This window comes from Convolutriloba macropyga, chromosome 7, assembly GCF_964194025.1.
Source record: "Convolutriloba macropyga chromosome 7, txConMacr16.3, whole genome shotgun sequence".
Taxonomy (NCBI): Eukaryota; Metazoa; Xenacoelomorpha; order Acoela; family Convolutidae; genus Convolutriloba; species Convolutriloba macropyga.
This window is the reverse complement of record NC_134474.1, coordinates 26686721-26711952: the sequence shown is the minus strand read 5'-3', so window position 1 is coordinate 26711952 and position 25232 is coordinate 26686721. Positions and strand designations below refer to the sequence as shown.

Genomic DNA, 25232 nt, shown 5'->3' with positions numbered 1-25232 from the left:
AATCTCACTGATGAAAGTCTCAATTTCTTTTTTTACTTAAAACATATTTTTCTTGGTTAGTTATATGTTTTAACTGTTGACTTCGACCGTTTAATTTTAATAAAAATTTTCCAAGATTTCTATACTTTAATTTCTGGGTTTTTGTTGTCATTTCTACGTCGTCCTTTCATAACGATGGCCCATTGATGCTCAGATGAGATGCAAGGGATGAACTACAGTTCTTGCAGATAACTTTTAGTTATAATGCATTGAACACTGGTGTCGTAAAGTTGTTTGTGCAGTTTGTCCTTTGCCTGTATTTGTTTTTGTTTTGTAGTCTCGCGACTTGTCTGATTAATAAAAGACGCAATTGGCTTTCTGTGGTGTTGCAACTGAATCCATCTTGTTTTTGATTTCCTTTGTCTGTTTTGACTTTTAAAAATATTTGTTTTCAAAAGAAAACATTTGGGTTTTTAGCTTCGCCATTTTTTGAAATCCATTTGCGATCGGTATGTAGCTTAGTCCCTGTAAAGACAGTTCACAACCCATTTCCAGTGAGCTATATTTTAATCTTTATAACGGATTTCGTTTCAACCATTTGTTTTTGGGATATGTTACTACTGTTACTACGAGATTTCATAAACTTTGAGATTTTTATATTTGTACATTTTAAAGGAATTTTGTTTTGTTTTTAAATTATAACATTAAGGTAGCATTAATGGTCCCATTGGCTTTGAAATATTGCGCAATTGAACTTTTTTGGTGCTCCTAGTGAAAAATTAATAGTTTTAGCGGCTTCACTGCCATTTTCGCGCAAAGTTTAATTGAACTTTTTAATTTTGCCTGTTTTTGTCCTCCTTGTTGTAGTTTAATGATGTACACTGGATAATCACACGTCTTCCTATGCTTTCTATGGAGATATAAATGAACTTTTGAGCAATTTCAGTTAATATCTTAGGATATTAGTCACTTTGTAATTAGTTGTTTTAAGAAAGGGAAACGTATTTTTGGAATTCGTACCTTTTTGATCTTTTTTGTCGACCTGTTACGCAGTCGCATTGAGGACAGTCGCGATAACTTTTCTAATGAAGTATAGTTTAATTCTTTAATTTAGGTTTTATCTGATGCTAGTTTGATTTTGTTATGATTTTTTTTTAATAAAGAGATCGAGTTTTGGTCGTAATTAATGTTTGCTATTTGATTATTATTGTCTTTTCTAGTATTTTTTGTCTTAGTATTCCTGTTATTAATAAGTTCAATCGGCCCTCTAGCGTGGCATCTATTTCTATCATTTTGGTAGCCAGTTAAGTCAAGAATGTTGATGAGCGGATCATTATGAACGTACGCACATTACTGAGCCTCCTTGTTGGTTTCTAGATGCTGAATCATTTGTGGGAGTAAAATAAAGTGTGTAGTTTTAAAGCAGAAAATTCCTTACTCTTTAATGATTCGAAACTAGTTTTACGGGAGTTTTTGTTCGTGTGTTCTTTGACTTCTGTCTGCACGCTGCTGAACTCAAGTGGCAGTGCTTTAATGGTACAAATTGGCTGAAAGGTTTGCCAGAATTGGTTTCATTTTCAATTTAAATATAACTAGTAGGCTATATAAGTTCTGATAACATCGTGAAGTCCCTTAGTGTACCCCGGATGAAAGTGGGTAAAATAGAATCGAGCCCCATCAGTCGTGGGGGAGCATTTAGTCCGACATTTGCCGGGACGCTCATTCTTTGTTGATAGCTGACTTTTTCTTCTCAGCCGGCTATTATAGCAGCTCTGCTTTTTAAATCCAAAGGATTTGAATTTTATTGGTGCGCTGCTTTTTTAAAATCTGTTCACTTTTTAGTGGTGATTTTGAATTTAAGACAAATTAGTAGTGAATTTAAGACAAATTTCAATCACGCCGTAGTGGTAAAGGGAGCGAAAACCTGTAGATTTGAAGCGTGATTTTTTCAAGCTGCTTGGAAAGTGGAGTGAGAAATTGGTGTTTGAACAAATTTTCGGTTCTTGAAAGCAATTTTTTTGAGGTATGCTAATTTGGCTTCTATTTTCGGATGTTTTCTCTTCTGATTTTCTTAACAAATAGTTTCAAAAACGTCGTTATTTGTGTACTAATAATGCATATTTGTATTTTTTTAATTCATCGAAGTACAGCTAATAGTTTATATGACTTAAACATTGTTTGTTTTAATAGGATATCTGTGAGTTTTGAGTTTTCCTGTTTATAAAGTGACGCGTAAAGTGTTTTAATGAGTGGTTTTGACAATAGTTATTGTTTTTCATGACTTTTTAAATAATTGTTTTCGAAACCTACAACGAATTTTTGATTTTTGTTTATTTGTTGTTCTTTTTGTTGTCTTATCACTCAATACCATTACTGAAACGTCTCATCGGTTGCTAATCAGGCTAAAAGAGATTTTTTGTTCAATTTAGAGTGTATTGCTTTTCTTTACTCTCATAGTTTGATGTCTCTGGACAAATGTTGAGCTGACTGCCAGGTCCAAATAATTTGTTAATCAACTTTGGATTTTAATTTGGGTCTTGATCTTGTATATTTTTTACTATTCAAAGAATTTGAATTATATTGGGGCGCTGTTTTAATATCTTATTTTTTTTCGTGATTTATGAAGGAGATTGGAGATGTCATTTAGATCACTCCGAAACAGGTAGTGGAGCAAAAAGTGAGTGGTTTTTGTTCGTGACATTTTTTCCTTAATTTTACAGTAGCGCGAGGAAAGGGTGTTGAACAAAAGTTCGCTTTCTCGATAGTGTTTTTTTGTTTACATGCGGCAATTTGACTTACTTTTCTAAATCCACGGTTTTCTAAATCCTGGTCAATTCTATCTATAGTTCAGGTGTTTAGTCAGTAAAAAAATTCGAATTGTAAGCCAGGACTTAATAGTTCACAATTTGTTCAACAATTTGCGTGAAATCTTTTTAACTTCTGTGGGCTAATTTTATTCTTCTCTCATTCTTCTCAAAGTGCTCTTAAGCAGCATTTGCTCAGCAAAATAATCAAGAGGAGACAGATTCAGTATTTAAAAATTCAAAGAGAAACGAAATAAACCCATAAAGCCCAATTCAGATGCCCGCTACTTGAACTTTGTTCTTATAAGTCTCAGTTACTATCTCTAAGGATTTTCGGTATTGATACTGGGACTGGTATCCTCTAAACCGGAGTAGGTCCAATTACGAAATAACATCAAAACTGGTCGCACGTTAAAAATATTTTTGTACAAAAATCAATTTTGTTCTTTCAATCCCAATCGGGGTTATGGGGAATCAGTGGCGGCTATTTTCAGGCAATATACCGTGTAGGCTTTCATTTTTGTCACGCCGCAATCCTCAAAAAAATCTATTTTGTCCATCTTTTTATGCAGCTTCTTAATTAATTTTATTTGCGTCACAGTCGTAGTTTTTTTGTACTCAGCCGTCAGCTTTAAATTGAGTATCGTGTTTTGTTTTTGGAGCATGCATGATTTTGTTAATTCTATGAAGTCTTCGTGTATTTTGACAGCTGTTAGCAATAAAGCTTGATGAGTAAAATGAAGCAAGCAATTCGATTTTTTCAAAAGTATTTTCTCAAAACATTTGAGTATTTAAATAGGAAGTGTAGATTGCTTCGGTAACTTCATCAACTCAGCTCTCTGTTGTTCTACAGAAATTTAGTTATCCTGGCTATGTTCTGCGTCAGTTTTTTTAACGAGTGGCGACAATAACACGCGAATTAATGTAGGAATAATTATTATGTAGTTTGATCAACTTTGCAGTACTTGTGATAAAAAGTAACAATTATTTACGAATGGGATGGAGTTAAAAATCTGATGGAGATTTGCATATGATTACTTGTATATGATTCATGTTATATGATTAAGTTTTACTTGAATGGCAACTGTTTTTTAAATGAATGATATAATTTTGTTTCGGTGAAGACACGTGGCTTTCGTCCACAAGCTGAAAGCCTTGTCAGTGACAGTTCGGTTACGGTAAGTAAATGTACGCGAGGATGGCTTCATCTCGGATTGGCTTCTTGTCGTAAGACACGTGCTGTTATGAATTCTGAAAAGCAAGAGAAATGGATAATTTTCATCTTTCTCTTAATACACCCTTACGGCGTTGTAAAGCTAGAACTTATGGGCGCCTATGTGTAAGGGTCTATATTTTTGAGAAAGCTATACGGTAAAGGACTGTAAAATTTGAGCTTGAGGTGTGCAATCTTTCGGTCATGAACTTTGAAAAGAAGCATATAATTCATTAAAAAGATCGTTTAAAGTTTGAATGAAATGTTAAAATGTTCATTTTACCCATCTAAAATACGAAAATGAATGCTGAAAATTGACAATCTGGTTTAGTATATTAAATTTTTAGAAACCCGTGCTCTGAGCTAAAAATTTGTCCATAGTTTTTGAAGATAATGTCTTCTGTGCAAGTTTTTGTTTGGTGAATTCTATTAAATTTGGGCTGGTAATTAATTTTGTTCGGTGCTGGCAATTAATGCTGCGTGTTGACATGTTTTTGATTCAATTTAAAACAGTTTTTGCCATTTCTTAAATTTAACCATTTTTTTTCAGTCTCGAATGTCTAAAACTTTGTCGTAATTCTTTGCTCTCATTGTCACTTACTGTGTCTCTGAATAGCATTAACGGCTTCAGCAATGAGAAATCGTGAGTTTTTCGTGATTTCACTTTTTTTAGCCTTTCTTCCTGCATGGTTTTAACAAATATTGTTTTTTGCTTACTCTGTAATTTCACTCTAATGCTACTCCTTTTTATATCTGTTCCTACTTGTTTGGGGCAATATTCTTCTGTAGTTTACTGGTGACCTTGCATGTGATCTTTCAAGGGTTAATTTCTGTACATACACGGAACAAAACAAAAAAACTTTTAAATCTGAGATTCCATGGGACTGCAGAATCATGGACACTGAAGCTGTTTAAACAAATGCTATGAGGGTTCTTTGCCTCTGGTTTTTAATTGCTCTCAAACGAAGTTCGTGGCAATTATATTAGTCCTGTCGGTCTTTTTTATGCGATTTTTTGCTTGACCGATTTTTCTTCTGACGCTTTTGACTTTTCGTCCTCAAAAACGGGATAAACAGGTAGCGCCCAGCGGGCATTAAAAGCTCTTAGAGCCTTTCAGCTCAAACCGTGTTGGTGACTTATACTTATGGTGTGAAGGGCGGAAGAGAGGTTGAAGACACCCCCACTGTTGACCGCCCCCGCCACGCTTTTTCAAGCTTTTTGAAATTTTTTTGTCAGTTTTTGAGTTCTTTCATCCCTAGGTGTTAAGGAACCTCCTCCAGGGTTTTATAATAGGTTACTTCATAGTTTCTAGTGGTAGTGGAATGGAGCCAACATTTTAACATCAAGAATTTTAGCATATTTTTGACAAAACGTGCAAATTTTTTCAAGGTTTTTGACATTGTTCGTTATTCAAGATTTTACGAACCCATGGGCCAGAAAACCTCCTTAAGGGTTTAATAATAAGTCACTGAATTTTTTTTATTGGTCAGGGATTAAATTCAAACTTCTTAATATCACAAATTTCATCAATTTTTGGGTAAAATTTTCAATTTTCAAGTTTTTTGAAAATTTTTGTCAATTTCAGATTTAACCAGCCTCAAGAACCGAGGAACCTCTTCTAGGGTTTGATATTATGTTTCTGTATAGTTTCTAAATGTAATGGAATGTTTCTCAAGATTTCAACACCACGAATTTTGGTTTTTTTTTTTACAAAACTTGCATTTCAATTTTTTTTTGACATTTATTGTCATTATTTAGGTTTTGCAGCCTAACAGAGAATATCCCAAAGGGTTTGTAATAATTTACTGAAAATTGTTTTTTGGCCACGGATTAGTTTTCAACTTTTTTATCACAAATTTTAGCAGTTTTTTTATGCAACTTTTAATTTGTTTTTTGAAATTTATCATGTTTAGGTTTCTCCAGCCTCAATAGCCAGATAACGTCCTCTAGGTTTTGATTATAAGTTACTGCATAGCTTTTAGATGTAATGGAATGTTTTTCAGGATTTTTATGTCAGCAATTTTTAAAAATAGTTGCAATTTTTCAAGTTTTCTTTAATCTTTTTGATTTATCATTTTTTCCGGCACCAAGGTCCTAGGGACCTCCTCTAAGGTTTGATGATAAGCTGCCCCATAGTTTTTTTGCAGAGTTAATGGAATGGTTGTCAATATTTTAATGACTCCAGCTTTAGCAATTTTTTGATAAAATTTAATTTTCGAAGTTTTTGGAAAATTATTATGTTGCAAGTTTATGGATCTTTATGAGCCAGTGAAACTATTTAAAGCTTGAAATAGGGATAGTGGATAGTCTGTTGAGGCAATGAAATGGTTTTGAAGAGTATAATATCTTGAATTTTTTAGCAAGATTTTGTTTAATTTTGCGATTGTTTTGAAAATTTTTGAATATTTTTGTCCTTTTCTTGAGTTTAACGATCATTACTGGCCAACGAAGCTTTTCAAGTCTTGCAGATGGGTTACTTGACATAAATCCAGAGAGAAAAAATAGTTTTGAACATTTTCAGTGCGAAATCTGGAAGCTTTTCTTTTAAATTTTGCAATATTTTGCAAATTTTTTAAATGTCAGTTTTTTTATGTGCTTTATTTATTAACAAGGCTAGAAAACTAAAAGTTACAGAGTCGAATCAAGCTAAAGCTAGCCTCACTAAACCGTGGCTAGCTGCTGACGAAGCGAACCGCTGGCCGGTCGTTTGAGAGCAATTTGCCCGACGTTAGTTGGTTATGTTTTAAGAAATCCTTTGTTGTTGGTTCAATTTTGCCACTCTAGACAGCAATCGCTGTTCGTGTAGTCGGCAAAAAATGTTAGTTTCGTCTTCTCCATTTTTGATTCTTAAGACCATTCGCTTTCACCTAAAACATCATTTTTACGGACGATTATGACTTAATGAATTTGAATGCGTTGCGTCATCTATCGTTTATTACTCTTTGTCGTGATTTGATGGGTCAATGTCATGCGAACGTTTGACTAACGTTGCTATGCATGTTTTTCACACTCTTCGGCTGACGCTTGAAATGAGATCGCATGACAAATGAAATTCAACAGAGTGCACCTATGTAGAAAGCAATTTTTTAGGGCTCTATTAAAAAAAATGGTAAAATGCTTGGGCACAAAATTCTATCGAATTGGTGTCACAAACTTAGTTTTTAAGCTTAGCATATTCTCAGTCAGCAATGGTGTTTTCACTCGAGGTCTAGGAAGCTTGTGTTGAGCGCATTATCCGACAATATGCCAGCTGTGCTAGCGGATCAATTTGTCTGACGATTTTAAAAATCAAGATTATATCAAGTTGCTCGTAATAAGCATTTTTTCCCCAAACTAATTCTGAATGATGTTTCTTGAGACAATCATTATGTACAAAATACAAAAGATCATGTTAAACTTTTTAAGGTTTCTTGATTTATGTTCTGAGTTGTGGATTAGTGTTATTCAACTTCAAGCTAGAGTCCTCCTGCTGTTCGTACAGGTTTGTATACTTGTCTGAGCGGATCGATTGCTTTGGAATGTCTTTTTTTATACATGAAATCGGTTTCGCTCATAGTCATAACTTTATTCATCTTGACTATTATACAAGATAATCGCCTTCAGTTCCGAAAAAAAGTTAAGTGTTCGTCAACTGTAGTTTGATCACGTAATTTAATTAGAGCTGATTACTATTACTTCAGTTACTTGCACTTATACGTGTGGAACATCTGAGAAAAGAATACTATCCGCTGCTCAATTCCTACTTGAGTCGGATTTGTACAAACAATGAAAACCGTTGTCCAATGTGTGAAGAATCACCTCATGATGTAAACTACATTTTCAATTGCATTGTGAACCGAACAGACCTCAGAGTAACTGACTTGTGGGAACGCCCAGTAGAGGTGGCTATTTGACTAAAATTAATACAACAGTCAAATGAGACTGCATTGCACAGAGTAATCGTTCTTCCTTGTCTTTCCACCGAGTATGACGATGTTACCTCTGGTCCATGTACCCCGGGACGGCGTTTCACCCACCATGATGTAAATGTGGAAACTTTGCCGCACCACGAGCAATTAGCGGACACGCAATCATCTTGGTATTTATCCTATTGTTAAATATATTTGAGATTGTGAACCAGGTGACTAAGTAAAATATTAGCAAATGAGCGCCAAAGTCACACTGAAATTAGTAATGGATCGCAGACTTGTGCAGGAGCTACAAAAACAACGATAGTTACTTTATAATAATTCTGGTTCGTGCGTAATCGCAGCGGAACAGCATTAGGTGACTTCGGCCTGTTCTCAGCCGCCCTTTTTCTTATTACTCACCACATTTCAGACTGTTCTTTTTATGAGCAGCGTTGCTCTTTTTTGGTGACTATGGCCACTTTTTTTGCGTATAAAACTTTCACGTGGTATCATCATTGGAGCCAACAATGGTCAGGCTATGGTCAACCTGAAGCTATCGTTAAGTAAGAGCTCATCCTCACAACTCTCAATCATTGGCGTGTGAATCGCACGCCTTACCTCTCGGCTATCACGCCACTTTATGCTTTGTTACTATGGCTGGAACCCTTCCCCGTTGTTTTAGAGCATTCCAACCCTAATATTGGCATTATAATGTTATGCTCTTTAAAATATTCTCTAAAATGATTCTAAACAAATTTTTAAAGGAATTATAGTCTGCCATTTTTTTTAAATATAGCAATTATAAAAAGTCCAAGGGCTTGATAGGACTACAAATCAATTGGAGTTCGATTTTGTCATGCAGGTGGTGCAATCTACGTTGCCATCAGTTAGATTCGTCATCTTGATGATTGCATCCAATTTAGATGTGAAACACAGGTATTTGGTATTATATAAATGATGTCATTGTACGTTGCCATCAGTTTGGCTGTATAAAACTAATTACTGTAAAGCCCTCTTAGTTGTTGTCATTTGTTCAAATATATATCGAGACAGGAAACTGTTCCAGAATGTGTATGCGTTCCTCTAACTGTTTGCGTCAAGGCACCGACAGACGTATACGTATAGTGTTAAATAACATCTATGATCATTGCATTAGATTTATGAGCTTCTCATTGTGCCCCGAAGTGTTTAATAGCTCTCGAATGAGACGCAATTATTATAAACGTGTGTCTTTTTAATGCAAATTTTTCGCTTGATGTTTTGCGCTTTTCATCTAGAATAATCTTAGACATCTCAGGTCACTTTTTCAGGCACTTCTTGATTTTTGAGTGATTTCGATTGCTCTCACTCGGAAATAAAGTTTGTTGCTCAAACAAAACTGATTGTTAGAGACGCCATGACAATGCCCTGACAGCCAAGTGGTTAAATCTTTGTCGAGGTGAAGGACTCGGACTCAGTAGGTCGGGGTTCGAATCATGCCGTCGGTTGTTGTTTTTGGACCCATAAAGAAAAATCTATCTAGGCTACCGCCCCTGAATTAAATTGCGCAGCCTGTCATTCGAGAGCAATTTTTCCGACGGTAATCGGTTTATGTTTTGTACTGGCAGCAATATCCAGGATTGGCTCATCGCGTTGTCAAAAATTGCAGAAGGCTCCATATCGTCGCGCCCAACTGAAAATGAAATAAAAGACAAACAATGAAACAACTTCTGGTGATACTTTTGTGTTTGCTGGTACTTCATGGAGTGAAGTGGCTTGGTAACCGTATTTTCAGATTTTGGAATGATTTTGATTCGTTGAGTAAAAAAGTGGTTATCGTCGTTGGCAAAGTGGAGTATTTTGAGCTTGGTCAGTTGTTTGAGAGCGAATCATCATGAAGGTGACGTCACTGAGTGGACTGATTAACAGTCCTTGTTTCATTGTGGAGATGGAACAGCTAACAGTGATGCTGGACTGTGCCCTGGACTTCTCTCCCCTCTACCACTTCCTGCCATTGCCCTTGGTCCACAGTGAAAGTCTTGCTAACTTACCTAACTGCCATCTCTCCTCTGATATCAAGCTTGTCAATGGTTAGTTTCTTGCAGCGTTGTAAATGCAGAAGTAAATGGTTGCTATTTGCATATTTATCATCGGAAGGTACGTAAACTGCATTTTATCATAAGCTGTTGGGATACTAGAATATCTGTTATCAAAACGAAAGATCTTTAAAGTTTCCATGGAGCTTCATGGAAGAGATGTTGCAATTACGAGCAAAATCCTGAAAATATGACCGAGATTTGATTTTTCTCGGTTTTTGTGACTAAAATGGAGATACTATTTAGCGACTGCCACGGCTCCACAGCTGGAATCATCAATTCTGAAAGCAGTCTACCAACGGATTTTTATCCAATGAGCTCACGTTGTCACTTGCAAACAATAATAAAAGAGGAATGGCATCCCTAATCAAGGCAGATTGCTGCTTTATTATAATACGTCGCTCATTGAATTTACTTTTGCACTTAATGCCAGATGTTTCGTAATCTTGCAACATCTAAATTATATTTATTTGGCCAGGACTTGGAATTTTTACAATTCAAAGAGTTTGAATTGTATTGGGGCGCTGTCTTTTTAAGATGTGTTCACACATTTTCATGATTTTTGAAGTCAAATTGGAGTAGTGATTTTGGTCACGCCGAAACAGAAGTGGAGCGAGAAAGCGAGTGGTTTTGCGGCGTGAAATTTTTTCACTCTAATTTTAAAGTAGAGCGAGAAAACGGTGTTTGAACAAAAATTCGCTTTCTCGCTAGTTTTTTTTTTCACGTGCGGCAATTTCACTTTGATTTTTCCGATTTTTTGGATCGGATTTGTTTCGAAATGGTTTTCCCAATCCATTCATAGTTCGATCCATTCATAGTTTTAGGCCTAGTGTTTTGTTGGAACCAAATTCCTCTTTCTCGCTAGTGGTTTTTGTTCACATGCGGCCTTTTGACATTGATTTTTGGAAATGATTTCCCCATTTCACTCATAGTCTGTTCAAGGTCTAGTTTTTCTTTAGTCAATGAAAATTCTTGGAATTGTGCGTCAGGACTTGTCCTGCTATGTTTTTTTGTTTCGTTGTCTGACGCTATTTTTAGTTTTACATTTGTTCACAGCAAAGCAGAAAAGGTCAAATTTTCTGAATGACTTCTTCCTCTCACTAACGGCGTTTGCGCGCGTGAGATCATGTCTATCTCTCTCTCTCTCTCTCTCTCTCTCTCTCTCTCTCGCAAAGGTTTTAAGATCATTTTCGTGTTTAGATTTTGATCATACGTGACTTACCTCACTCAATAAATTGACTTGTGTGCTTTAAAACTTAAGTTTAATTTGAAATCGTTTGAGGTGAAAGGAACTGATATGTGCAGTGAAGGTCCCTAATAAGAGGCTTCTGAGGAATTAGTTTTAACAAGCTTCATTAATATATCGCTGAATGTTTTATCTAGCTTTTTGAGCGTTGCCGAATTTTTTCAATTTAGGTCTGTATCTGTTTCTATCTCTATTATACGACACGCAAGTCTATTCTTTCTCCGCTATTCCGGCAATCTGCTGGCTATGTTTGTTAACTTTCTACCTTTAGTTGACATAGAATGTATGTATTTTTTAAGATTATCCTTTTGTGGATGGTGACCCAGAACTCGGACTCGCAGAGACAAACTTGATTCCCTTCAGCTCCGTTGATGTCATCCTGATATCCAACTGCAGATCCTTCCTCTCTCTACCCTACATCACGGAGACTCTTGGCTTCCAGGGACTGGTGTATGCCACTGATCCCACTATCAACTATGGTCGGATCCTCTTGGAGGAAATGATTGATTACGTATCCGCCAATCCTAAACACAGGTTAAGCTAAAACTCTAGAAAATGTATGCTGAGCTTTCTGAATGCTCGTCTAAGCTTTCTATTTTCTCGCCCTCAATTGACAAAGGCAGCTATTGCTTTGGACGTTCTAGTTTTCTGCAACGTATTTTTCTGACCTTTCTGCTGATTTTCAAGTATGATTTTTCTTCTAATTCTCCAAATATATTTGAAGGTTGAAATCTTTATGTAGAACCGACTTGTTTTTGTTAAGCACAATAATAGAAATAACCGTCGGATTATAAATCGTTAGAGCAGTGTGGTATGCAAATTTCTATTTACGTGGAACAACTTATCCATTTTACAACTGTTTAATGTCTGAAGATCTGCCCATATCTTTGACAGCATACGGTGGCTGACCTGGGTATGTCTTTTTTTACTAACAACAAATGAGTGTTCCTACAGGTCCTCGTCCAAGTGGAAACATGCCTCAATTGCGGATCAAGTTTTTCCCAACCTGCCATCAGTGCCAGCCAGTTGGAAACGCCTTTTCACATCGCAGACTCTGGAGTCGTGTATGCAGAAGATCAAGCCAGTCAGCTTTGAAGAGAAGATATCACTTTACGGAGTGGCAACTGCTACGCCACATAGCAGTGGGTTGTCCATTGGTAAGTGCTCATTATGTTTGAATGAAAACATCTACATTTTTTTCGAAATAATATCAAATTATTCTCAAGTAGATTGTGCCAAACATGGAGTCAAATATTTTGTAGTGGCACTCGGCAAAGCGGTAGATTTTTGAACACCAAATGTCAAAACAACAGGCAGCTAATACAAGTTCACAAAAAGGAATTCCGAATCTGAACAATGAACAAACAGATATGATTCAATAACTCGTCAGTTAATGGTTTTTATGTTAATTATTTGATGACAATTTTTTGAATTTTAAAAAGTATTGAACTACTTTTGAAACAATCATAACTTGAAAGGGTTATGACTTAACTTATAACTTCTCTTAAAGGCGAAGTCACGCCAAGATTAACTAAGAACCTCTAAGCGAGGATTTGATTGAAGCACTGAACAGAAAAGCTTGCTTGCACAAATGATAACTCTCAAATTGACTCCTCGTCTTTACTATAATACTTTTTCCAATACTTAACGATAATTCTTCCAAGAGGTATGACTAGCAACTGTTATAAAGATTGCAATTATGAAAATAAATTTCATGTTTTTTTTTGAAGAAGGAATTCGGTTTCATCGCTATAGACATCAATGAAATTGGGGGAGTTTCGAAGGGACGACACCGAAATTTTGTATCAAATGAATCAAAATCTCAGCCGATAATTTAGTCCTAGTTAACGGGACAGTTGTGATAGATTGAGGCGCGCTCTCACGTTCGGTTTTGAAAGGTTCATATCAAGTCCCACGGGCAGCTGAGGCATTTTCATCCCTTCTTTCTCGTTTAAATTAGTCTTTATGGCTAAATGGCTTGTGGCTAAATTATGGATAAAATTGTCAATTTCAATGTTAAGTGATGATTAACATTGACAATGCATGCATTTGTCGTCGAGTTGAAACAAAATAGTGTCGTACATATGATTTGTCGTCCCGTTGGTTGCCCCCCCCCCCCCCCCCCCATGAAATCATGTTCATTGTAATTGTTTTTTTTCCAGGAAGCAGCAACTGGATTATCAAACCTGCGGGTTCTGCATCAGGTGATTACAAGATTGCCTATATCTCGGGTTCTTCGCAATTTGTGACTCATTGTCGGCCTCTGGACCTGACCCCGATGCGCAACTGCAATGTGGCAATTGTGAGTGACGTAACCAATGCGCCCTCTTGTGAACCAGACATGGCTCTCAAGAAATTTTGTGATGCTCTCATTGCTACGCTTAAAGTGGGGGGCAATGTGTTGATACCCTGCACGCCAACAGGTTTGAGTACTTTATTATGTTCATTTATGAGTTGCATTGGGGTCAAGGAAATAAGCTCACACTCCCATGTTAACATTGTAATTTGGTCGTGATATTTTATGATAGTTCCGTATAAAGTCACATGGGGCACTAATCATTGTCCCGCGAGTCATGGTCAAATTCGGTTAATGTGCAACTCTTTAACAGTCAGGGGGGAGGGGGTGATTTTTTTGGATGTTTATTTACGCTGAATTTTTCCTACCTTAAGTTAGGTATTTGTGGTTTTTTCAACAACCGGTTGTATTTTTAGAAAACAACTGGTTATTTGATTATGCCTTTTTCACGATTATGACCAAGAGCTACACAACCATCTACGGAAGCAACTGTACTGCGATAGCTTGGTGGACCATAAGCTGGGCTATTGTTGAAACATTAGAAATGAGCATTACAGAAATTGTTAATTAGTGTTGAACTTTAATTAACCCTCAAAGGCCAAATTAGACACTTGGACTCAATGTAGTTATAGATTAGGTTCTTGATCAGTTTTGGTACAATCAAATCAAGTGAAAAAATAGTATTGTTGTCTGAAGAAGCATTTTGTGTTGATCCAGGCAAGTTGTACAGAAAGTTGACAAAATTTATATACCCATTGATTACTTAATTTTGAACGTTGTTCAGGTGTGGTATACGATCTTCTGGAATGCCTCTCTGGGTTTTTAAACAACTCTGGCTTTTCATCAGTTCCTATCTGCTTCATATCTCCAGTTGCTCAAGCCTCTCTCGCCCACGCTAACATCTACTCCGAGTGGCTCAATGCCTCTAAACAAGCCAAAGTGTATCTTCCAGAACCCCCCTTTGTTCACTCCAACATGGTTAAAATGAACAGTCTCTTCGTTTATAACCACATCCACGGAAGATTCAGTGAAACATACAAATCGCCCTCTATCATTTTTACCGGACATCCCTCTCTACGTTTCGGACCGGCTGTGCATTTCGTGGAGTTCTGGGGGAAATCAGAAAGCAACAGTATCATATTTATAGAGTCAGATTTCTCGTCAGTAGATGCGATGAAACCTTTCAAGGATTGCAAAATGAAAGTTTTTAATTGCCCAATTGATACCAGATTAACCTACAGTCAGCTTGGGAGGATTTTGAAAGATCTGAATTGTGAAAAGGTTGTGCTAGCCAGGCACATGTTGAAAGTTGCGTCACAGCTAAAGGTTAATATCTGATTTTAAATTTAAATCTGCTTATTTTTAATCATAGTCGTGAGGGCAAGCTGGTGAACCTTCATCTTTCCGCTTCAGGAGAGTTATTTTTCTTCACAATCAGCTTTTTGCCGGATGATTTCTGAAATTTTTAATTGCTCTCAAACGAACTTGTAGCAATTATATTAGTCGTGCGGTCTTTTTCATGCGATTTTTCGCTTCACCGATTTTGCGTCTGACCCATTTGACTTTTCGTCCTCAAAAACGAATAAACAGATACCGCGTGGAAGCCATTAGGTGGCCGGGCAGCTCTTTTAGAGCCTTACACTTACTAGTCTCTAAATTAATGCTAGAACAAAGTCTAAGTCGCCTGAGGGACTTGGTGACCTGACACGAGGGCGCTTGCGCCCGAGTGCTTGGCACGATGCCCAAGGGAAATTGAGGTTTGGTTTTAGCGTTTTAAGAGAATCAAAGGGTGCGAAAGTGTTGAATTTCATTTGAAATCGAATTTATGGATAGTTTTGCAGATTAGTGAAATAAATGTTTTCGATCATCTTTTTCTCCAATTCATCGGCACTGTCGAAACCTTTTGAATTAATCTACGTTTTTTGGTGCAACTTTAAGATCAGAGACAGCATATATATCGTCAGATATTTCCACATTTCGTCCACTAATAAGTTGTGTATTGTTCGCTTTTCTATAGGACAAAACTATAGGACACTAAGTGCAGGACAAAAGAGTTAGACTTTTTTCCCTTAATTCAGCGTTTAATTTATCAACTAAGCTCTCCGCCTTGAAGTTTTAGTGACGGATGAAATCGTACGTGTTGTCTAAGTATGCAATTGACTGTTTTTACGACAAATTTCATGGTGTGAAGGGCGGTTCTCAATCTCAAAAGTATGACCGCCTCCCCGCTCAGTCACCCCACTCCCCATTCTCCCCAACACTCCTTCTGTCTATTCTCTTCCAATCTGCGTTTGCTGATAATGACCCAATCTGCCAAAAAACCCTGTGATTTCAAACATATATCTTCAGTTAATCATTTGAACGTAATCAGGCCTCTGCTACATGAACTGGTTAAATATACGATATCTTAACGGCATGTTTGCGTGCAAATAATGGAAAGCTGCAAATATCTTGGAGTACATATAGATAAAAAACTTAAGTTCACAACGCACATTGATGAGGTAAAAAAGAAACTGTCTGTTCAATGCGGAATGGTGTCAAAGTTAAGGCATTATATTTCAAAAAGTGTTTTATTGCAATACTATTCATCAAATATTGAACCAATCATTCAATACGGCATTTTGGTATATGGATGTGTTAATTACAGCCCCCTTGAACCCCTAGTTTTGTTGCAAAAGAAAATTCTTAGACTAATTTTGTTCCTGAGGTACACAGAAAATGTCGCCCATCTTTTTGAGAAATATAAAATCTTAACTGCTCACGAATTGCATGTATACGAGTTATTAAAATTTGTGATAAAGTCAGTTAATGAAATGCATACTGACACATATCTCAATGACTTGTTTTCCTGTGAATCGCGATCAACCCATTTGACAAGAAGGTCAATGAAATGGTTGTTGAAAATACCAAGATGTAAACGAAAATATGATCAGAATTCAGTGAGATTTAGAGGTGCCAAGCTGTTTAATCTTTTAATGGAAAGCAATGTTCTACCACCGAATTTTGGTCAGCTTTCAGGTTTCTCCTATGTCACTTTGGTGCACAAAATTAGGGATAACTTCATTTTATCAAATATTCAGCTAACAAAAACTGTTTTCTCTTAATCAATTTCCCATGTTCACATTTTTCAATTTTTTTTAATAATGGAAAAAAACCATCACATAACGCTTTACCGTGCTGTGGCTGGGGTTCACCAAAGGGGTTAAAAGTTTGGTCAGAAGTTGAAAATTCCTTTAACTTTGTCGAGAACGGTCCAGTGATCCTGTTGGGTCCGTTAATTGCCCTCTCTGAGTGTTTTGCAATTTTCTGTGTAGCCCAATGATAACTTGAAGCTTTCTGATGTTATGTAAAATTATAATTTTGATGTTCATTTATACTCAGAGGAATAAACTCTCTCTCTCTCTCTCTCTCTCTCTCTTTTGGTGCGGCCTCTTTTCGGAAAAAGATTCGTAAATGTGCAATATCAAATTTCTTTACTTTGTTACTAGTTCGATTAGCTACAGTTTGCTAGTAAGAGTCCAATTGTTTTGTGAAATTTGCAATCATTTGTCACTGAGCAGTGATTTATATTACGCTCTAATAACACCTTTTGGAAGACGGTTGGTGAATTTTTAGACGCCTCCTTATATAGAAAAGATTTTTTAAAATGGAATTAGGTGAACATTAGAGCACCACGTCTGTCCTTTGAGAAGAATTCTGTCGTTAGTTGGTCATGCTTAAATTTGCGAATCAAATAATCGTTCAAGATTTCCATGCATTATGTTAGCAATTACCATTATTTTTAAACGAAATCGACCTTAATGCCTAGAAATATGATTCATTCATTAATTGATAGCCGCCGTCATCTACTCCACGGCTTTTTTGGGAGCTCGCTTTTTTTAATGTTCTGAGATTTATTTTTTTTACAATTGAAGACATTTGAATTATATTGAGGCGCTGGCTTTTTTGTAAATATTTTCACACATGCGATTTTTTTGAAGTCAAATTTGAGTAGTGGTTTTGATCATGCCGAAACAGGAACTGAAAGGAAAAAACGTGTTGTTTTCCTGCGTGAAATTTTTTAGCTCCAATTTGGAACCAATGTAAACTGATTGATCCATTTGTCAGTCGCTCAAAGAGAATTTTTGTGTTCAAATGTGGCAATTTAACTTTTCGCACTCTTCTCCTTTATTCTAAAGGGTTTTCAGAGGTCTATTCCTAGTCAGTTTAAGCTATAATTTTTAGTTTATTGATCTAAAGTTTGTAGCAATTATTTGGGTCATGTTGATTGTTTCATATGATTTTTCTCCTGATTGCTTTTTCGTCAGACGTTTTGACTTTTTGTCTTCAAAAACGGGATAAAATAGTAAATACCGTTGGGACTTTGGACCCACCGTTCTTGTTCTTTCCACTTACCCTCAATTTTCCTGTCCCCCGCATACATTCAGTGAGGCTAACCACCTTATTAATCTTAAGCTAACGCCTACAGACGTGAACTCGTCGCCAATTGTTTTTGCACTCTACACAAGTTAGTTGCGATTGGCGTCTGACTTAACTCACTCCTTTGCAACTGAATGGATTTTAACACTCTTAGGCAACATAGGATCCTGGTCAAAAGAGCGAAATGAAGAGAAACGTGATAAACTGACAGAGCCTGGTCATTAAATCATACTGCACTTGGATATCCAAGTTCATTTCAGCCAATGCTAATTAGTGTTAGTATTATTCCTAAGAGCCTTCAATTTGATAACTGAATTTTGTATAATTAGATTATTTGTTGACAAAGAGGGTGTCAATGGCGGCTAGTTTCTGTTGAGCTGCCGACTATGTTTTTAATTTAATTGATTAATTTTACGTGGTCGTTATAACTTCAACATTAGTTCCCCGCTCAGTCACCCCACTCCCCATTCTCCCCAACACTCCTTCTGTCTATTCTCTTCCAATCTGCGTTTGCTGATAATGACCCAATCTGCCAAAAAACCTGTGATTTCAAACATATATCTTCAGTTAATCATTTGAACGTAATCAGGCCTCTGCTACATGAACTGGTTAAATATACGATATCTTAACGGCATGTTTGCGTGCAAATAATGGAAAGCTGCAAATATCTTGGAGTACATATAGATAAAAAACTTAAGTTCACAACGCACATTGATGAGGTAAAAAAGAAACTGTCTGTTCAATGCGGAATGGTGTCAAAGTTAAGGCATTATATTTCAAAAAGTGTTTTATTGCAATACTATTCATCAAATATTAAACCAATCATTCAATACGGCATTTTGGTATATGGATGTGTTAATTACAGCCCCCTTGAACCCCTAGTTTTGTTGCAAAAGAAAATTCTTAGACTAATTTTGTTCCTGAGGTACACAGAAAATGTCGCCCATCTTTTTGAGAAATATAAAATCTTAACTGCTCACGAATTGCATGTATACGAGTTATTAAAATTTGTGATAAAGTCAGTTAATAAAATGCATACTGACACATATCTCAATGACTTGTTTTCCTGTGAATCGCGATCAACCCATTTGACAAGAAGGTCAATGAAATGGTTGTTGAAAATACCAAGATGTAAACGAAAATATGATCAGAATTCAGTGAGATTTAGAGGTGCCAAGCTGTTTAATCTTTTAATGGAAAGCAATGTTCTACCACCGAATTTTGGTCAGCTTTCAGGTTTCTCCTATGTCACTTTGGTGCACAAAATTAGGGATAACTTCATTTTATCAAATATTCAGCTAACAAAAACTGTTTTCTCTTAATCAATTTCCCATGTTCACATTTTTCAATTTTTTTTTAATAATGGAAAAAAACCATCACATAACGCTTTACCGTGCTGTGGCCGGGGTTCACCAAAGGGGTTAAAAATTTGGTCAGAAGTTGAAAATTCCTTTAACTTTGTCGAGAACGGTCCAGTGATCCTGTTGGGTCCGTTAATTGCCCTCTCTGAGTGTTTTGCAATTTTCTGTGTAGCCCAATGATAACTTGAAGCTTTCTGATGTTATGTAAAATTATAATTTTGATGTTCATTTATACTCAGAGGAATAAACTCTCTCTCTCTCTCTCTCTCTCTCTCTCTCTCTTTTGGTGCGGCCTCTTTTCGGAAAAAGATTCGTAAATGTGCAATATCAAATTTCTTTACTTTGTTACTAGTTCGATTAGCTACAGTTTGCTAGTAAGAGTCCAATTGTTTTGTGAAATTTGCAGTCATTTGTCACTGAGCAGTGATTTATATTACGCTCTAATAACACCTTTTGGAAGACGGTTGGTGAATTTTTAGACGCCTCCTTATATAGAAAAGATTTTTTAAAATGGAATTAGGTGAACATTAGAGCACCACGTCTGTCCTTTGAGAAGAATTCTGTCGTTAGTTGGTCATGCTTAAATTTGCGAATCAAATAATCGTTCAAGATTTCCATGCATTATGTTAGCAATTACCATTATTTTTAAACGAAATCGACCTTAATGCCTAGAAATATGATTCATTCATTAATTGATAGCCGCCGTCATCTACTCCACGGCTTTTTTGGGAGCTCGCTTTTTTTTAATGTTCTGAGATTTATTTTTTTTACAATTGAAGACATTTGAATTATATTGAGGCGCTGGCTTTTTTGTAAATATTTTCACACATGCGATTTTTTTGAAGTCAAATTTGAGTAGTGGTTTTGATCATGCCGAAACAGGAACTGAAAGGAAAAAACGTGTTGTTTTCCTGCGTGAAATTTTTTAGCTCCAATTTGGAACCAATGTAAACTGATTGATCCATTTGTCAGTCGCTCAAAGAGAATTTTTGTGTTCAAATGTGGCAATTTAACTTTTCGCACTCTTCTCCTTTATTCTAAAGGGTTTTCAGAGGTCTATTCCTAGTCAGTTTAAGCTATAATTTTTAGTTTATTGATCTAAAGTTTGTAGCAATTGTTTGGGTCATGTTGATTGTTTCATATGATTTTTCTCCTGATTGCTTTTTCGTCAGACGTTTTGACTTTTTGTCTTCAAAAACGGGATAAAATAGTAAATACCGTTGGGACTTTGGACCCACCGTTCTTGTTCTTTCCACTTACCCTCAATTTTCCTGTCCCCCGCATACATTCAGTGAGGCTAACCACCTTATTAATCTTAAGCTAACGCCTACAGACGTGAACTCGTCGCCAATTGTTTTTGCACTCTACACAAGTTAGTTGCGATTGGCGTCTGACTTAACTCACTCCTTTGCAACTGAATGGATTTTAACACTCTTAGGCAACATAGGATCCTGGTCAAAAGAGCGAAATGAAAAGAAACGTGATAAACTGACAGAGCCTGGTCATTAAATCATACTGCACTTGGATATCCAAGTTCATTTCAGCCAATGCTAATTAGTGTTAGTATTATTCCTAAGAGCCTTCAATTTAATAACTGAATTTTGTATAATTAGATTATTTGTTGACAAAGAGGGTGTCAATGGCGGCTAGTTTCTGTTGAGCTGCCGACTATGTTTTTAATTTAATTGATTAATTTTACGTGGTCGTTATAACTTCAACATTAGTTAACAGAGTCGTTTATTTGTGATGATATAGGCTGTGTATTTCAGAACTCAGAAGTGCAATCTGGAACTGTCTCCAACAGCATCTGTGATCTGTCCAATATTCAACCACTGAGTCGGGCTGAAAGTTGTGAAATAGACGACTCTTTAGAGTTCGAAACAGTCAAAATAGAACACAAACTAGCTCAGAAGTGCAAATTGGAAACTATAGATCAGTCTAAAACCAATACCATACCTATCATTGGCGAATTTCAGGAACGGTTTCTGTTATTGAAATTTTGTGCCAAGTATCACATTTTGTGCAAAATAGAATGATTTTTTGCAAACATTTTTGAAAAAAGGTGATTTTTGCTATTTACATTTGGAGTCATGGTCGTTAAGAATATGAACATAAGACTCGACTAATTTCTGGGATCGATATCAAAGAACAATCAAAGATTTTGGCGCGAAATTGAGGCTCTTTTCTAAATATAGTGACAGCTGATATATATTTTAAAATCATGTGGATCTAAAAGTCGTTACCTGAGAACATAATTGCATGAAAGCCGGAAAATTGCGAGGGAACTAAAACATGCTTTTTGCGGACATCAAATGATTCTGTGACTTTGAGGAAACCGTTCCTTGTAACAGTTGAACAACCATCGAGTCACAATCAAAGATGTAGCATTGGATCAGGTGCCGGAGCGCCAGATTCCGAAGCCGTTTCTGTGGGGAGAAGTGTCAATAGAGCAGTTTGTGAAGGAGTTGAGACTGAGGGAGGTAGTTGAGGTGAAAGTGGAGAAGTACATCAGTGCCAAAGGATCCAACAAAAATGAGAAAATGGTCACCGTAGGTGAGTCAGTGTTTTAAGCAGTACTTGAAGTTCTCAGCTTTTTTACTGTAGAGAAGTGTAGCTCTGGGAACTAAGGATTTGAACTAAATAATTATGTCACGTGTATCCTTTTAACCTTGTCAATATCATTTTTGATGCTTTGAGCTTCAGGCAAAAAGTTGACATTCAGCAATTTCCTGAAGTTTTTTTATGGCTATACACTACAGCCAGTATACTTGTAATTGTCGTTGGACGTCTTTTCAATTTGCCTTTTTCTGGCATAGAAGTTAAGCGAGCAAGGTAAAGAACTTTTTAGGCGTGATTGATTTAGGCTAATATAGAGCCGCAGGTATCTCCCAATCTGAGGACAGCCTGACGAAAGGTGTCAAATTACACGGGATAACTCAAGGCAAGTGTAAAGGATAACCTGCCATCGCCCTCTCTGCGTGCTATTTTGCAGTGATAGCCGCATATTTGTTCCGACCCCACTTGTGGGGGGAGGAACTATATACTCAAATGGGTTTTTTTGTTCAGACAATTTTGGCCGATCGTTATATTCATCGTAGAGAAATGTGACTGGTATCATTAAAAAGCTCTCGTCCAGCGTAGAAGTCGAAATTAAAAAGGTTTTTTTTTTTAATTTCGTGCTTTCCGAGGAGTTATCGAGTTGGGGCCACATAGGACATTTGGCATGATTATGTTCACTTTTGGCAAAATTTTCGTTCAAATTAAGATCTTTTCTGTAAAACTATTAATTCAAGATTACAATTCATGCTTCTAAATGAAACAATTTTGCATTCCTAATAGACGAAAGTCGACAAAAATGCTAGTTTTGGTCTCATGGGTAAGTTTACAATAAAAAATAACTCGAATTGTATTTGAGAGCTGTTTTTTTAGAAAACTTTTTGCATTTTGTTTTTTTTTTAAATTACTTATAGACTAGTCAGTTTTCATATCGAGATTCCGCTAATGACGAACCTCACTTAGAGTCAAATGAAGCCTAATGACCAAAAAAAATTTCTAGGAATCGTTCTTGATTTCTTTTGCCTTCTACTTGAGTTTTCGTAATTTCTAATGAAATTTGGATTTTCTTTTTGAGGTTTGACTAATTTTTTGTAGTCCTATGGCATAGACTCGTTGACTAAAAGTGCAAAAGGCTTGCTAATGAGCATTAAGTGAACCTATCTAGTGCTTTGAGTAGACAACTCAAGGCTGTTAAGGCATTAAAAATAAATTTTCGAATTTCTTTTGAAAGTTTACCGATCTCAATTTTTTTGAATTGTAGGTCATTTTCAGTAATCACAGGATCGCCTTCTTTTCTACCGCAACCAAAAAAAAGTTGTCAGAATAGCAATTTTGACTTCTAAATATTGGTTTTAGGACTTTAATGCCACGAGTTTTCATATTTTTTTTGTTTTTTTGGATATATATTGGGTTCCTTTTGAACTCTTAAAACATTATCGTAATACCGATAATTCCCGTTTGGGAAAATTGTTCAATGGATCGGAGAGAAGGTTTTCAGAGAAAAGCTTATGGTTTAATTGGCTTCAAAACTATCTTCTCGCACTTTTCTATTGAGCTTTTGGTGTTTGCCTGTTTTTGTTGTTGTGTTCCTTGCTATAAGACATATTATGATGTTTTATTGATAAATTATGAATGACAAACAACATAGTTTTCTTATCGAGGCAAAATTTAGCGTATTTATTGACTTCCGTTGAAAGCTATTGAAATTTACTGCGTTGATTTAATGTTTTTTTTTCTTTTTATATCTTGTTTTTCTCGTGGCTTTGATATACTTGTTCTTTTTCGTTAACTTTTTGAAGTTATATTTTTAAAAACAAACAAGCATCACCTTGCTGTCAAAAATAATCGAAAAAAGAAAGTTTTTACAAAAAAAATTTATTTAAATGACTCCGACACTTTTCTCTATAAATTTTTTTAAATTTGCTGTTTGACTTTTTTAAATTTTTTTGTGGTCGTAAGTTGCTGAGAGGTCTCATAAGCTTCGAATTGAGAATTGAATGAATAATATTTTTTGTGCAGTCAGTTTATAGCTAATAGTCTTAAAGTTTTTGATATCATTCGTCTTAAAAAATTTTTCAATTTTTTTGGTTTTTGTTGTTCTTTTCGTGAACTTATAACTTATTCTCATCACTGAGAGGTCCCATTCAATTCCATCTAATTCTAAAATTAATATGTCTATTGATATTATATATTAATTGATGTTTTGTTGGGTGGAAGATATGCGTTTTCATAAAAGTTTTGTGAGTGGTCAACTTTTGTCTTTTTTTTTCAGAATATTTGCACAATAACAGATCCCAATGATTTTCAAATTAGTACCGTGTGAACCTATTTAATCGTTCAGTATAAATTTAGTTGATTTAGTAAAAATAACAATTGAATTAAGAGAAACAAAATTCTAATGAAAGCGAATGATTTTAATGGCTTCAATAATTTTTGTTTTCGCAATTTGTTTTTTTTTTTTTTAGTTTTTCTATAACTATAGTTCGTTTCTATGGCTTAGCCTGAGCAAATAGAGGTTCCTTCGTAATGAATTTTCAGTAAATTTACCAAGAATTGTTTTGTTGAAGGCTAAGGGTTTTTAAGACGTTTGAAGTTAAGAAACATTTTTAAAAATGAGGACTGATTTTTGCCTCATTATTTCTTTTGTCGACTTTTTACCTAGTCCCATTACGGAAGTCCGACCTGCCGTGTGGTTAAGAATAAGTAAGTTTGTGCATCTAAGGCTTTATCTGGTTGTATTTTGACGTTGTTTCTAGGTGCTTTTAAAATTAGATATTGAGTTTTTGCTGTGAAATTTGTTTTTGCTGATTTTGTTGTTTGTTTTTTCTCGCAGTCTTTTCAGTGGCAGATCTCGTGAACGCTGTAATGAGGCATGGGATTATTTAATTCAATTAGTAGTTTGGGTATGTAAAGAGTTTTTAACTCAAAGTTCTATTTTTGATTATCTCTTCATTTGGTTGACAAAGTCAAAAATGTAGATAAGCTCGGGTCGGAACATCATGTGCGGACGCACATTAACGAGCCTCCTTGTTTAGAGCAGTGTTAAGTATAATGAGACGGTAGCCGAGTCACGCATAGACTAGAAACATATTTTAGTAGATAGCTAAGCGATGATTTTTACAAAGATCCAGAACATTGGTTGAACTACGATCGTTTATAACATTGCTTGGTAGGTATTTTTTAGACTCTGTACCTTAAAGCTGTCTAATATTTATGTTGTTCATATGGCTGTTCCAGGCCGAGTGGCGGATGACCCTGACTGCATAGTGATATTGGGCGAAGACTACACCAATGTGGTGGGCTGCAAGACTGAAGCCATGAGGAAAACTATCAGAGACAGTATTGTTGCCTGCTTACACAAACTCTAGTTTCAGTTTACTTTTTCTGCTTCTC

At 35.9% G+C, this 25232-nt stretch overlaps 2 protein-coding genes across 3 annotated transcripts in view; both read left to right on the top strand.

Moving 5' to 3' along the window:
* LOC142342736 (uncharacterized) overlaps positions 1–25232 on the top strand; it is a 467082-nt gene that overhangs the window by 84254 nt on the left and 357596 nt on the right. The gene's annotated exons all lie outside the window — the stretch shown is intronic.
* Positions 9760–25207, top strand: LOC142342995 (integrator complex subunit 9-like). Its single transcript, XM_075394677.1, has 8 exons — positions 9760–9955; positions 11507–11741; positions 12162–12364; positions 13370–13630; positions 14288–14829; positions 21053–21166; positions 21635–21836; positions 25077–25207. The coding sequence occupies exons 1-8, from the start codon at positions 9760–9762 to the stop codon at positions 25205–25207; spliced, it is 1884 nt and encodes a 627-aa protein (XP_075250792.1).

Coding starts and splice junctions, on each gene's coding strand:
- LOC142342995 (XM_075394677.1), top strand. CDS start 9,760: ATGAAGGTGACGTCACTGAGTGGACTGATTAACAGTCCTTGTTTCATT. Junction 12,365..13,369: donor TAGCAGTGGGTTGTCCATTG/GTAAGTGCTCAT, acceptor TTTTTTTTCCAG/GAAGCAGCAACTGGATTATC. Junction 14,830..21,052: donor AAGTTGCGTCACAGCTAAAG/GTTAATATCTGA, acceptor TGTGTATTTCAG/AACTCAGAAGTGCAATCTGG.